Source organism: Hylobates moloch, unplaced genomic scaffold (genome assembly GCF_009828535.3).
Source record: "Hylobates moloch isolate HMO894 unplaced genomic scaffold, HMol_V3 SCAFFOLD_17, whole genome shotgun sequence".
NCBI lineage: Eukaryota > Metazoa > Chordata > Mammalia > Primates > Hylobatidae > Hylobates > Hylobates moloch.
Window position 1 is genome coordinate 43480179 of NW_026652292.1, and position 13117 is coordinate 43493295.

At 39.7% G+C, this 13117-nt stretch overlaps 1 protein-coding gene across 3 annotated transcripts in view; it reads left to right on the plus strand.

The window, feature by feature from the left end:
- The first annotated feature begins 483 nt into the window (after positions 1 to 483).
- NFXL1 (nuclear transcription factor, X-box binding like 1) overlaps positions 484 to 13117 on the plus strand; it is a 52030-nt gene continuing 39396 nt past the window's right edge. The window contains exons 1-5 of one of the 3 annotated variants that reach the window (XM_032135712.2): positions 484 to 555; positions 900 to 1136; positions 4053 to 4226; positions 9693 to 9802; positions 11728 to 11858. In XM_032135712.2, coding sequence (XP_031991603.1) covers positions 902 to 1136; positions 4053 to 4226; positions 9693 to 9802; positions 11728 to 11858 — 650 coding nt within the window. In that variant the 5' untranslated portion in view covers positions 484 to 555; positions 900 to 901. Of the gene's footprint in view, positions 556 to 899; positions 1137 to 1165; positions 1309 to 3091; positions 3156 to 4052; positions 4227 to 9692; positions 9803 to 11727; positions 11859 to 13117 lie in introns of those variants that run through there. The other 2 variants (XM_058430031.1, XM_032135713.2) reach the window with 2 other exon arrangements.

Below are 13117 nucleotides of genomic sequence, written 5' to 3' on the forward strand. Positions count from 1 at the left end.
ATGAAATCTTAAATCTCTACTTCGGAAGGCTGCCTCCTTCCTTGGAGTCGGTGTTTCTGGGTAGGGTATCCTCAAACTTCGCGCTTTTGATTATTTTACATTGACACCTCCTGCCATCCGCAAGCTCAAAGGCAAGGCTAATAAAAGATGGCAGAGAGCCAATTAGGGACAGAGCCATGGAATCCTCATACCCAGGTGGGTTTAGGGCGGTCTTGCAAAAGCAGAACCAAATTGTGGGGTCACGAGACCCTCTGGACCCGCCCGCCTCCACCACCAGGCGCCCCTATGACCTTCGACCCCTCCCTAGCCCCAGAGCACGCCGGGAGTTGTAGTTCCCAAAGGCCTGTCCAGGCCAGCGCAGGCGCTTGGGGTTCCCCTCCCACCCAACCCCCGCACCTTTCCGGATAAGGAAGCGGCCCGTGCTGCCACGCAGTCGCCGGACCGCGGGCGGGGGCTTCTGGGAGTTGTAGTCTGTTGGGGTGTGCGCCGTCGGTAAGGAGACGTAGCTTTCCGTGGGGTCTACCACTGCAGTTGGTTCCCGGCGGGAGCCGCAGGGTCAGTCTGTGACTCTTCCCCTACCACGCTCCCCCAGAGGCTGAGGAGGCGGTTTCCACTTCTCCTCCGGCTTTCTGTCTTCGGCACTGTGTGCTTCTTGCTCCGCGGTTTATTTCTCTACCTAGTCCTCCCTCCCCTCTTCGGTCCATCTTCAAAGCCCGGGCTTGGCGGGGACTCGCCCTCCGGTAAAGGCCGGGCCGCGACCTCCTGAAACCCTGTCCCCGCCCTGCAGGAACCTTCCTCACTCGGCCCCTCACACCGGTTTCCGCACTGATCCTCCTTCGCCTCGGTCCTCGCCGCGCTCACCCCCTTCCACTCTTTTTTTTTTTTTTTTTTTTTTTCAGGGATGGAAGCTTCCTGGCGCCAGGTGGCCGGTGGCCGAGGCCGAGCCCGGGGACGGGCCACTGTCGCCCCCTCAGGAAATGGAGTCCATCTCCGCGGCGCCGGAGGAGGGCGAGAGAAGGGGTCGGTGGGCGCGGTTCCTTCTGGCGCCAGTCCCGGAGGAGTCGCGACCACGGCGGCTGCAGGGAGCAGGCACAGCCCCGCGGGATCCCAAGCCCTGCAGACTACCGCAGCCAGCGGTGAGAATGGCTCCCGCCCGCGGGCTCACCTGGATGCCTCCTAAGGCAGTTACTAGTCAGGACCGCCTCCGCCCTCGCCTTCTTTCTTTGACTGCTTTTCCCCTCCTTCGGGAGTTTGTTATCGGGCCCACTTCTCCAGCCTTTCAGGTGGCTGCTCTTTTCGGCATTCTAGGTAGATTTCCATCGCACCTCTTTCATCTTAATTTTAGGTGGTATTACCTTTGTTACTTCCCTCCACTCTTGCCTACTTGAATCTCCAGACCATCAGTTGTAAATTGTGGCCCGGTGTTCTGATTTGGTCTATAATGTTTGGTTAACACAGAGTTTTAAATGTGGATTGATTGTCAGCGTTTGTTTGTCGTTTTTAAAAATCTGGTTAACAACCTTGTGGCTTCAGTTATCTTTGTGCATGGCAACAGTCAGCTCGGCTGAGTCACAGAAATCCCATTTAGATTGGACTTGAGCATTCTATCTCACATTCTCTCTCATTTCTGGAGCCAGGTGTCATTTGTCATCTTTACCTTTGCCTTTGTTTCTTGACTTATTCCTTGTAAGCACTTGAGCTTTGATACCTTCCTTGACTGTAGTTCCTATTTACAAATTCCATGTCCTTCTGTGGACATATCTGGTGTTGCCTCTGATATATCAATACCTTTCATCCAAGACCATGTTTTTGTGGAGCCAGGGAGCACTTACACACAATTGTGCATGGGGCCGAGGGAATAATCCCTGAAATCATTTTATTTTTGTGTTTGGAAGGCATTTCAGGTTACATTTTTTTGGGGGGGGTATGGAGCAGAATTGAGTATTTTGAGTGATTTTTCTCCTAGGCTAATTTTAAAGGTAGGTGGTATTCTCTTAGCATGCAGTTAATGGCGGTGATGATAAGGTATGCAATATGGAGACGTGTGAACAGGTTTGGTAAACTTTCTTTTTTTTTTTTGAGACGGAGTCTCGCTGGTCGCCCAGGCTAGAGTGCAGTGGCGCAATCTCGGCTCCCTGCAAGCTCTGCCTCCCGGGTTCACGCCATTCTCCTGCCTCAGCCTCCCGAGTAGCTGGGACTGCAGGTGCCCGCTACAGCGCCCGGCTAATTTCTTTTGTATTTTTTAGTAGAGACCATCCTGTTAGCCAGGATGGTCTTGATCTCGTGGGTAGAATGAAAACAAGCATTCTGGCCGGGCGCAGTGGCTCAAGCCTGTAATCCCAGCACTTTGGGAGGCCGAGGTGGGCGGATCACGAGGTCAGGAGATGGAGACCATCCTGGCTAACACGGTGAAACCCCGTCTCTACTAATTATACAAAAAATTAGCCGGGCATGGTGGCGGGCGCCTGTAGTCCCAGCTACTCGGGAGGCTGAGGAAGGAGAATGGCGTGAGCCCGGGAGGCGGAGCTTGCAGTGAGCCGAGATCTCGCCACTGCACTCCAGCCTGGGCGACAGAGCAAGACTCCATCTCAAAAAAGAAAAAAAAAAAAAAAGGAAAAAGAAAACAAGCATTCTCTACCTGGATAGTTGAGATTTGGCTGTAAGAAATAATACGTGAGAAGGTTGTCTTGTCAACTTGTCTTTACTTTGAGATGATGTTAGGTGAATACATTTATCAGATTATGAATGTTCTCATTATCTCTGTCCAGTTCAGCCTTTTTTCTTACGTATCTTTTAAGTGCTAATTTCCCATAGATTAATGACATTTATCATCTCTTTTATGACAAGTTTTGAGTTATATATCTCATAGCCAGTTCTTTTTTCCCAGTACTCAAAGCTTGCTAGGTAAGCATGATATACATTTTCGTCGAGGTTTACTTGAAATACTCAATTTGTTTTGTTAATAACCCCTAACTGGCTGCAATAAGAAAAGGACAATGTTTCATTAGGGAACATACGAATATACCACCCACGATAAGAGAGCTTATCTTGGTAGTGGCTCATCAGTTTCAAGTATAATGTGAATTTAAAAAGTCAATCAGTAAATTTAAAATCCTCTCAAGATGGGAATTCATGAACTCAGATCGGTTCTGCAGGTTTGTGGCTCCTTTCTTAAACTACGTTTGCTGTCCATAAGAGCTTATTAACGCTTACTGCTTGAAGAAAATCCCCGTGGTCCTTGCTCTCAAGAAGTTTGAAGTTTCTTTGGGAGTATGTGCAGTGAAGTAATCTAATTTTGTTTTGCATGATTAATCAAGTAACAAAATGAGAAGTACAGTAGTGCTAAATAGTGGAAGAACGAATCCAAAATTAACATTTGTTTTGGAATGAAGTTGGAAGAAACATGTTTTCCATGTTAATATTTTGTGTGGATTAATGTAAAATATGTTTTTTTTTGTGACCACAAAAAGTCCATAATAAAGGCAAAAAGTTCTTGACCTAAGAAGCCGATTATAAATATAGTGGGTGCATAGTGAGTACTGTTGGTACAAACTCTGGTAGGGCTGGACTGGACTGGGCTGGGCCGTCCTGTCCTATCCTACCTGTTGTTCAGAAGACGGTAGTTTGAAGTACCTACCTTCCCTGATTCTTTATGTGCTCACCTTGGACATGTTCCCTCACTTCTTAAAAATTACTGTGCACAATGTACTTTAAAACGTCTTAATTTTTGTTAGTCCTTATTTTGAAGTTGATCACCAGTATTTTGATAGTTTTATTGTATTTTCGTTTTTTTTTCTTGATTTGTTAATCACCGTTTTCATAAAAATTTGCTGCATTTTAGCAGGATACTTACAAAAGTGAAAGTTTTTGTTGTAGTATTCTCTTTAGTTGTGTGTCAAGGAATTTGAAAATACTTTTCTCATGGATTACACGAAGATAGAATGCTCCAAAGGTGACTTTCAAATGCATGTTGTAAAATGATATATTAGCACATTATGCTTTTCTTTTTGAGAGATTGTTTTGCAGAAATGAAACTTTTTTCTTTTAAACAGAGCTAATGTCTCAGAAAAAATTTGAAGAAATCAAGAAAGCTAACCAAGCTGCAGCCAGAAAACTTGTTGAAGAACAGTTTAGCTCTTCCTCTGAAGAAGAAGGAGATGAAGATTTTGAAGGAAAACAGGGAAAAATAGTTGCAAATACGTTTATAACATACACTACTCAGACAGGTACTGATCTTTTAAATTTTGACTTTTGACGTCAATGAAACTGTATTCCTGACATTTTTTTGGTAATGCCTTTGTTCTATATGGAATAGATTTTGTATCTTAAGGTGAGCACTGTATGTTCTAGAGTTGAATTTTTGTACACTTTGGTATTTGAGTTATATATTGTGTAACACTAATTTTTCTGTAAAGCAAATAGAATGGCAGTGGCTCTTTTATAGCCTTGGGAGGCCTTTGTGTGTATTTAATTGGCATTTCAGTAGAATGCTTGGATGGGGCTGCTAAAGCTCCTGAGCGATGGACTGGGGCAAGTTTTTTCTGGTTGTGATGATTTGATTGAACTGGAGGACTTTGTGTACCCCTTTCAATCTATTCATTGTTTTCATCATGTTAAATGTGTCTTGAAGTCTTTTTAATTCTTTATTTCCTTATTTTATATCTTATTTACAACATCTGATTTTCATGTATTTATTTTTAGAGTTGGGGTCTTGTTCTGTTGCCCAGGCTGGAGCGCAGTGGTACAATCATATTTCACTGCAACCTCGAACTCCTGGGCTCAAGTGATCCTCCTGCCTCAGCTTCCCGAGTAGCTGAGACTACAGGCATGTGCACTGCACCTAGCCATACTTTTTTTAAAAAACCTAAATTTCCTCAGGTTTGACATGTACATTCGTGTTATCTGTGGTTTATATCTAGTTGCTCTTAAAGCCACGTTTGTTTATGTGAGAGAGGGTCAAAATGATGTTGCTGTGTACCACTTTGGTATTAAGTGTAAAAATAAATTATTTTAAATGTAAAATATTATTAAACTTTCTGACTTTTATACTTCAAAATTATTATTGGAAATATTCTTGTATGTAGGCCAGGCACAGTGGTTCACACCTATAACCCCAGCACTTTGGGAGGCCGAGGCTGGGGGATCACTTGAGGTCAGGAGTTTGAGACCAGCCTGGCCAACATGGTGAAACCCCATCTCTACTAAAAATACAAAAAATTTAGTTGGGCATGGTGGTGCACACCTGTAATCCCAGCTACTCAGGAGGCTGAGGCAAGAGAATTGCTTGAACTTGGGAGGCGAAGGTTGCAGTGAGCTGAGATTGCGCCACTGCACTCCAGCCTGGGAGACAGAGCAAGACTCTGTCTCAATTAAAAATACATAAATAAATAAATATTTTTGCATGTAATGTCAACATTTATTAATATATTTGTAGATATGTCATATTGTTTATATACTTTTTATTAGTAATAATATATTTATACCCTTGCTTGGTTCTTTTTCTTACTTTAGTATACTGTTAAAACCAGGAAAAACCTTACAAATATTTTGGGAAACAGTTCTAGAGAGGAGAGATGACTTTCCCAGAGTTACACAATTAGTAATTGGCAGAGCTGGGTTTAAACCTAGTTGACTTAGCTTTAGAGCCATTACTGGGCTGATTGCATTTTCTCTGTAAAAGCAGGAAAATTCTGAGGAGATTAGACGGTTACTTTTGTACCTGTTTATGGGGAAAAAGCAGCATTGTACAGCAGTTAAGAACATTGACACGAATCAGATTGCTACAGTTTGATTCTTGGCCTTGCTACTTCGCTGTAGGATGTTTGACATATTGCTTAGCATCTTAGGGGCTCAGTTTCTTCTTTTGTAAAATGGGTATAATGATACTAAATACCATAGAGTTGTTAGGATGAAATGAATCAGTATATGTAAGTACTGTAGTGCTTACAGTAGTGCCTGTTTTGTAGCCTGTGCTGTATATCTGTTTGCTGGAATGTTTAATGTATTTTGTGGCTTGATTATTAGAGATTTTCTATCATAGCTGCTGCTTTCTTTTAAAAAATTTGTTTCTCTTTTTTTTTTTTTTTTTGAGACGGAGTCTTGCTCTGTCACCCAGGCTGGAGTGCAGTGGTGAGATCTCGGCTCACTGCAAGCTCCACCTCCCGGGTTCACGCCAATCTCCTGCCTCAGCCTCCTGAGTAGCTGGGACTACAGGCACCTACCACCACTACCGGCTAATTTTTTGTGTTTTTAGTAGAGACGGGGTTTTACTGTGTTAGCCAGGATGGTCTCCATCTCCTGACCTCGTGATCTGCCTGTCTCGGCCTCCCAACGTGCTGGGATTACAGGCGTGAGCCATCGCGCCTGGCCAAAAATTTGTTTCTTTTTTCAGTCATGTCTTCCCTTGATCATAAGGCCCCACATCCTAAGCTCTCTTCTTCTACTCTATACTAATGTGTTCCTTAGTTATTATATTGTGCTTTCATGAGAAGTATAAGGCCAGTGATGCCAGGATTCAGGCCTGTTAGTACAACAGAATCAGAAGCATAGCAGAGTTTGAGCATGAGTTAGCATAAAGGCAAATAAAGAGCATGAGAGTTAGTCTTTTTGTGTGTGTGTGTTGGAGACAGTCTTCTATTGCCCAGGCTGGAGTGCAGTGATGTGATCATAGCACCCTTCAATCTTGAACTACTGAGCTCAAGTGACCCTCTTGCTTTAGCCTCCCAAGTAACTGGTACTGCAAGCACACACCACCATGTCTCGTTAATTTTTTTATAATTTTTTTGTAGAGACAGTGTTTTCATGTGTTGCCAAGGCTGGTCTTGAATTCCTGGCTACAGAGAATTCTCCCACCTCAGCTTCCCAAAGTAGCAGGCGTGAGCCACTGTGCCTGGCTGAGAGTTAATCAAGTCTTCAGACAGAAGGATTGATGTATTTCACCTTTCCCTTCCCAACCCATAACCTTGGTGATTAGGTAGTTGCCTGAGTATATTGACAGGATCATGAAGATAGTTGCACATCCTCAAGTAGGTTTCTAAGGAATTTACCGTATCTGCTAAGGAATTAAGATTAGGAAGTTTGGCTGAGAAGTCTAGGTCGGCAAGGTAAGAATTGATAAAAAGTAACTCTAAGGTTAGAGGGTTTCTTGTTTCTAAAGGACCTTATAGAAAATAATCTTAAGAAGTTTTCTGCTTTGAGAGGACCTCACTTAAACCATTCTAGATAGAGTCATTTTATTTTAAAATAGAAAATGCAATAATGTCTTTCAGTCTAGTATGTAGAAAACATTTGTCATTTGTAAGTTTTATTAATTTTTAATCTGGTTTTAATCTTAAAAGTGTTATGGTAATTTTTTTATGCTGTTTTGTATAAAATCCATTAGTATTTGATTCCCATTCCTTTGCCTCTACCAATGTAAGAAAATCTGATCACTTGATTTAAGAACATACATGCCAGAGTAATGGGATGGTTCCCACCTTAACATTAGTGAATTGAAGACCAGGACTTTACCAAAGGAGTTCATTTTTATTTGAGCACAGCCTTTGCATTTTTGTGATTCTTCTCTCAAATTTCAAACTTGCATGGCCAACTTCCTGATGAGTTTCTCTATCTTGCTGGCGCATGGACCCATCAAACTGCTGTTGAAAGAGAACTTATTTATTCTTTTGTTTTCTTTATCTTAATAGCACTACAGTTTTCTCAGTCACCCTCCCAAGCCAGACATCTGGGAGCAGAGATAGCATATGCATGTCATTTACTGCAGTTCTCCCTCTGCCCATGTTAGCTCAGCAGACACAGCACTCTTTCCTTCTGAATCTTGACCTGAACATCAGCTTTTAAAACTGACACAATCTCATTGTCACCAAGTCCTCCTAAGTTTTACTTCCTAAATTTCTTAAATCTACCCTTACTCTGCCTGTATACTGTCATTGCCTAGTTCAAGCCTTTACAGCTGCTTAACATGTGGATTAAATCCATATAATAATTGTGAGGTAGATAACTGTTACTACTAATTTTACAGATGAGAAAACTGAGACACATTAGGTAACTTGCGCCAGGTCATTTTTTGCTTTATCTGCTGTAACTGTCTCTTAACCGGTACTTCCTTCTTTCAGTCTTGGCCTCCACATACTCATTTTTCTTTAGTTGCCAGAGTCATCTTTTTAAAATGCATGACTTCAAATGCCATGCTATCCGCTGTGATGTGCTGGGCAGTACATTTTATTGATGCAGCCAAACTTTAATACATGTTTCAAAGAAATCTTACATAAATTTTTAAAATATAAGGTTTTTATTTTGTAAAAGCCTGTTCTATCTTCTTCTTAAATTCTGTTTTTTGAGTTAGCTGTTAAATTAGATGAAATTTAAAATGTTTTGTATCTGTTAATGCCAGCTTTGTTGAAAAGCAAAATAGGCGCCCCATGCTATTCTCCATTTAAGGATTTTTTAAAAAACTTCGATGTTTGTTTAAAATGAAGCAACTGTCTTTAATAATTTTATAATAATTTATAGTTTTGAGAGTACGTTTGCGTTTATTTTGCTTAATGTCCTAAATCACATTCATTTTATGGTAGGGCAAGCTTTTGTAAGTGCCGTGTTTACTCAGATGATTTTAGAAAGTAAAGAATTAGCCACATGTCCTATTTATTTAGTTTTTCTTTTTGGCAACTTAAATTTTGGCTTGAACCACGTTATTGCCACGGTAAGTTCTGTACTTATGGTAGTTTATGTTTTAATCTGCTTTTTTTGAAGACTCAGTTAACCGCTGTTGAACAATCTTTACTGTTTTAAAGGCATGTAGGCTTATTTCTCTCATACTAAAGTGACTCAGATTATTGCCTTTTTGGTGTCATTTGTGCTTTAGGGGACTCATTCTGTTTTTCATTTTACTGTTACTTGTTATTTGTTGGACCTTCCTGCAGTAACTGCTCACTGCAGTGTAGCATAGAGGTTAAGAGGGTTCACTTTGTAGGCAAACTGAAGTTAATTCTTTTGTGCCTCAGTTTTCTCATCTGTAAAATGAAGATAATAGCTCATTTAATCCTACTGAAGTACTAATAGTACAGTGTCTAGCAAATAAGCACTCAATGATTACTCAAAGAAAATAATGTCAGGTACTGTTTTTTCTAAAAAGCTTATGCTACCTTCTTAAGCAGAAATAGTGAACATAATTTCATGAGATGCGTGCAGCTATTGTACTGTAAAAACCTTAGGGTCTTTCCATTCAACAAGTTTTTATTAGGAATACACCTACTAAATTCACACACACACCCACACCCACCCCCACTCACTCACATCTTTGCTTATATTTATGCTCAGTGGCTCTACTAATTAGTTTAGGTTTTTCCTCTCACACTTTGCTTTTCCTTAAGACTTTACATCTTGCTGCTCATGCTTATGGCTCTGCCTCTGCCAAATTTGTTGAGAATTGTAACAGCCAAAAAAGCAAGTATAACTGAGAGAGAGAGCTGAGGTACTGATTTTGAACCATGTACACAAGATTTAATACACAGACTTTGTTACCTCTTGACAGCTCATTGGTTACTTTGTTTTAAAAAAAACTTATTGTTTTACAGCTATATTTTGAGCAATTGATATTGCTAGATAGTTCTTACATAATATGGTGCTATTAGTGAATTTGTGTTATTTTCAGATGTTGTTTAGGGTGAGATTTTCAATCTTTAAATTTCCAGATGGAGATACACGTGAATTAGAGCGAACAAAACAATATGTAAATGAAGCTTTTCAAGCAGGGGCTATGACATGCTTAATTTGTATTGCTTCCGTGAAGAGAAACCAAGCAGTAAGTTTTTCCTCCTTATTTATATTAATGTGTCTCCCCAAAATATCTTAGTTTGCACTTATAATACTTAACGATTTATTATTCTTTTGTTTACTTTTGTTTAAAAATGCTTCATTTGAGAATTTTGTATATGAATTGATCTTCATCTTAAAATCTGTAATTTAAAAAAAAAATTACCACTAAATGAGTATGCAGTATTTTTAGCACTATTGATATAACTTAGTTGTCTTCAGTTTTAATGCAAATGTTGATTTGATAGAACATTTTTAGCATCTGTACTTTAGAGATTCCCACAAAAGTGAAATGTTAAATGTACTATATTTTATTACTTTTATTGGGTTTGGAAAAAGATACGGTCCCTATCTTCAAGAAAGTAGAACTTGGCAGTAACACTTACGGCTTAATTAGTTAGCATATCCTGTGTTAAAGGCATTTTGGGAAGTGGTGAGGGTCAGTGGGGAGTGAGACTCAGACAAAACTCATGTACTTGGAGGAGATATGGCCTAGTGATAAAGATATATATCTATGTAAATTTAAAAGGGCATTAGTGAAGCAATTAAGAAGTGATTACTGAATGTGAAAGACTCAACATTTAGACCTTAGATTAATTCACTGCTATTATAGCAGCATTGCCTAGAGAAAGCAAATGAAGTCAGATGAAATAGTTTGGTCATGTAGAGTGAATCAGAAATTTAACATGCTCTGGTTGGATAGAAGAGTATAGCAGATATAGATGCCTTTTGTGCCTAGAGTCATATCTAGTTGGTTTACTCTGATTTCAGCTGCAGGGAATGCATAGTCTCTGCATGCAGATACAAACCCACTCTAAACACTTGCTGTGTGTGTGCGTTTTTTCCACCTCTAAATTTTCTTCTTGGAAATTGACTTAGCTAGTACATGGGTATAGTGCAGAAGCACTGGGGAGTTAAAGCCCCTTGCAGCAACATTGCACCACAAGGAGTTGGTAGGTGAATGCCCCAACCTCCTTTCCATTAGCGAGTGGGGCTGGGCAGTCCAAGGTGTGTTTTACATGGTTCTGCAGAGGGTCCCCTGTAGGATTGAACTTCTGTGGCCCTTAGTGGTAATCAGCTCAACCATATGCCATTCATTGGCATTTCTTTTTCCTGTCTAGTCCCCTTACTCCTGCATCCAAGTTCTTAGATACTGCTTTGGGGGTAACCCAAACTAAGAGGTCGGCTGTTTAATGCTGTTGTTAGCTCATGCAATATGCTACGTGTCTGATTTTATCAAACAGTTGTAAAATGTTATAAGGAAAGGGGAACTGATTTTTATCAGTTTTATCAAAGTGTTTGGCAGGTTTTAAAAATGAATTTAGTATTATTAAGCTTTTAAATTACGTATATTCTTGTTTTTTGATTACCTAATTTTTAGAATTTAGCATTAGTTAGGTGTTAGACTAATAGGTTTTATATAACAAAAGGGCTATGTAGAGATTTATGTACATATTTATGTTTAAGGATTCTTTTGTAGTGTTATTTATACTTGGAAATAATCATCCAACAACAAGAAATTTAAGTACGTGAGTCTACATGATGTAATGTGTAGCTATAAATATGCTTATAGAAAAGACTATAAAGTTACATTTCAGTTATTATAGTATGACCTCATTTTTTAAAAGTGTGAAAAAAATATATATATATAAATTTGGAGATTGTCCAGAATGTTAGCAGTAATTATTTCTAGCTGAATGAATCTGTGTGATTAATAATAATTTTCTTTAAAGTATCCTACATTTAAATGCATTTCCCATGAAACAGTTCTTCTATTATACTGGAAGGAAAGACCTTTTTTCTTTAATACTTAGGTAGCTCTTGAAAATAGTTTAGTGTGATACTCATTTTAAATTATTTTACAATTAACAAAGAAAAATTAACATATATTAACTTCTGATACCTTTGTCTTAGGTTTGGAGCTGTTCGGGATGTTTCTGTATATTTCACATGCCCTGTATCCAGAAGTGGGCTAAAGACAGCCAGTTTCTTGTATCTTCTGTGACTGATGATGATTTTGGAAAGAGAGATTATCCCTGGCCTTGGTAACTTTTTCTAATTAGTTGGATTATTATTATTATTTTCAGATGGAGTTTCGCTCTTGTCATGCAGGCTGGAGTGCAGTGGCGATCTTGGCTCACCGCAACCTCCACCTCCTAGGTTCAAGAGATTCTCCTGTCTCAGCCTCCTGAGTAGCTGGGATTATAGGCACCTGTCACTATGCCTGGCTAAATTTTTGTATTTTTAGTAGAGATGGGGTTTCACCATGTCTGCCAGGCTGGTCTTGAACTCCTGACCTCAGGTGACCCACCCCAAAAAATCCCAAAGTGCCAACTAGGCTGGCACGCCACTGCGCCTGGCCTAATTGGATTATTAAATTGTAGAATAAATGCAAATTGTAGGTTCTAAGTTGCTTTATTGGTGGTTTCAATATCCATGTTGGGCTTTTGATTAGTCATTTGGTGTGTGAAGATGTGGAATCTTGATAAAGGCTTGTTTTTTTCAGTTTGAATTTGTGTAACTACTAGTTCCTTTTGATAACTAATAAATCACCCAGACTTAATTTTTCCTTTGCAAAACAATTCCTTAATTATCCTTTGAAAGGACTTTCAATTTTCTGTAGGACTGAGAATCATTCGTAATTGTGATCTTCTTGTCCAGAATTCTATGAGTATGCATTATTATTACATTGTACAAGACTATCATTTAATGTATTTCGATTATAAGATTCCCAGTTTTATCCTCCCAAATCTCAAAACTGCAGGTGTATATTATACAGTATCATTTTTTTACATTTATTGGTTTTGCTTATTATTGATGATTATTTGATCTTGAGAACTTTTGTTATATTTCCAGAAAGAGTTGGAGAGTAGAATTTTATATCTCTGCTAAGTAAAGACAATAAGGAATTTATTCATATTGGCTCCCCAGAGAGGTAGATTGACTGTCAAAGTAATGAAGCATAAGCTTCATGGGCTCTGTGTGGTCACATTTTGTAACTTTAGTAACTAATTTTATGTTTAAATTTTTTTTTTCAATTTTAATTTTAATTTTTATTTTTTTGAGACAGAGTTTTTGCTGTATTGCCCAGGCTGGAGTGCAGTGGTGCGATCTCGGCTCACTGTAGCCACTGCTTGTCGGGTTCAAGCAATTCTCCCATCTCAGCCTCCAGAGTAGGTGGGATTACAGGTGCCTGCCACCATGCCCGGCTAAGTTTTGTATTTTTAGTGGAGATGAGGTTTCACCATGTTGGCCAGGCTGGTCTTGAACTTCTGGCCTCAAGTGATCCACCCACCTTGGCCCC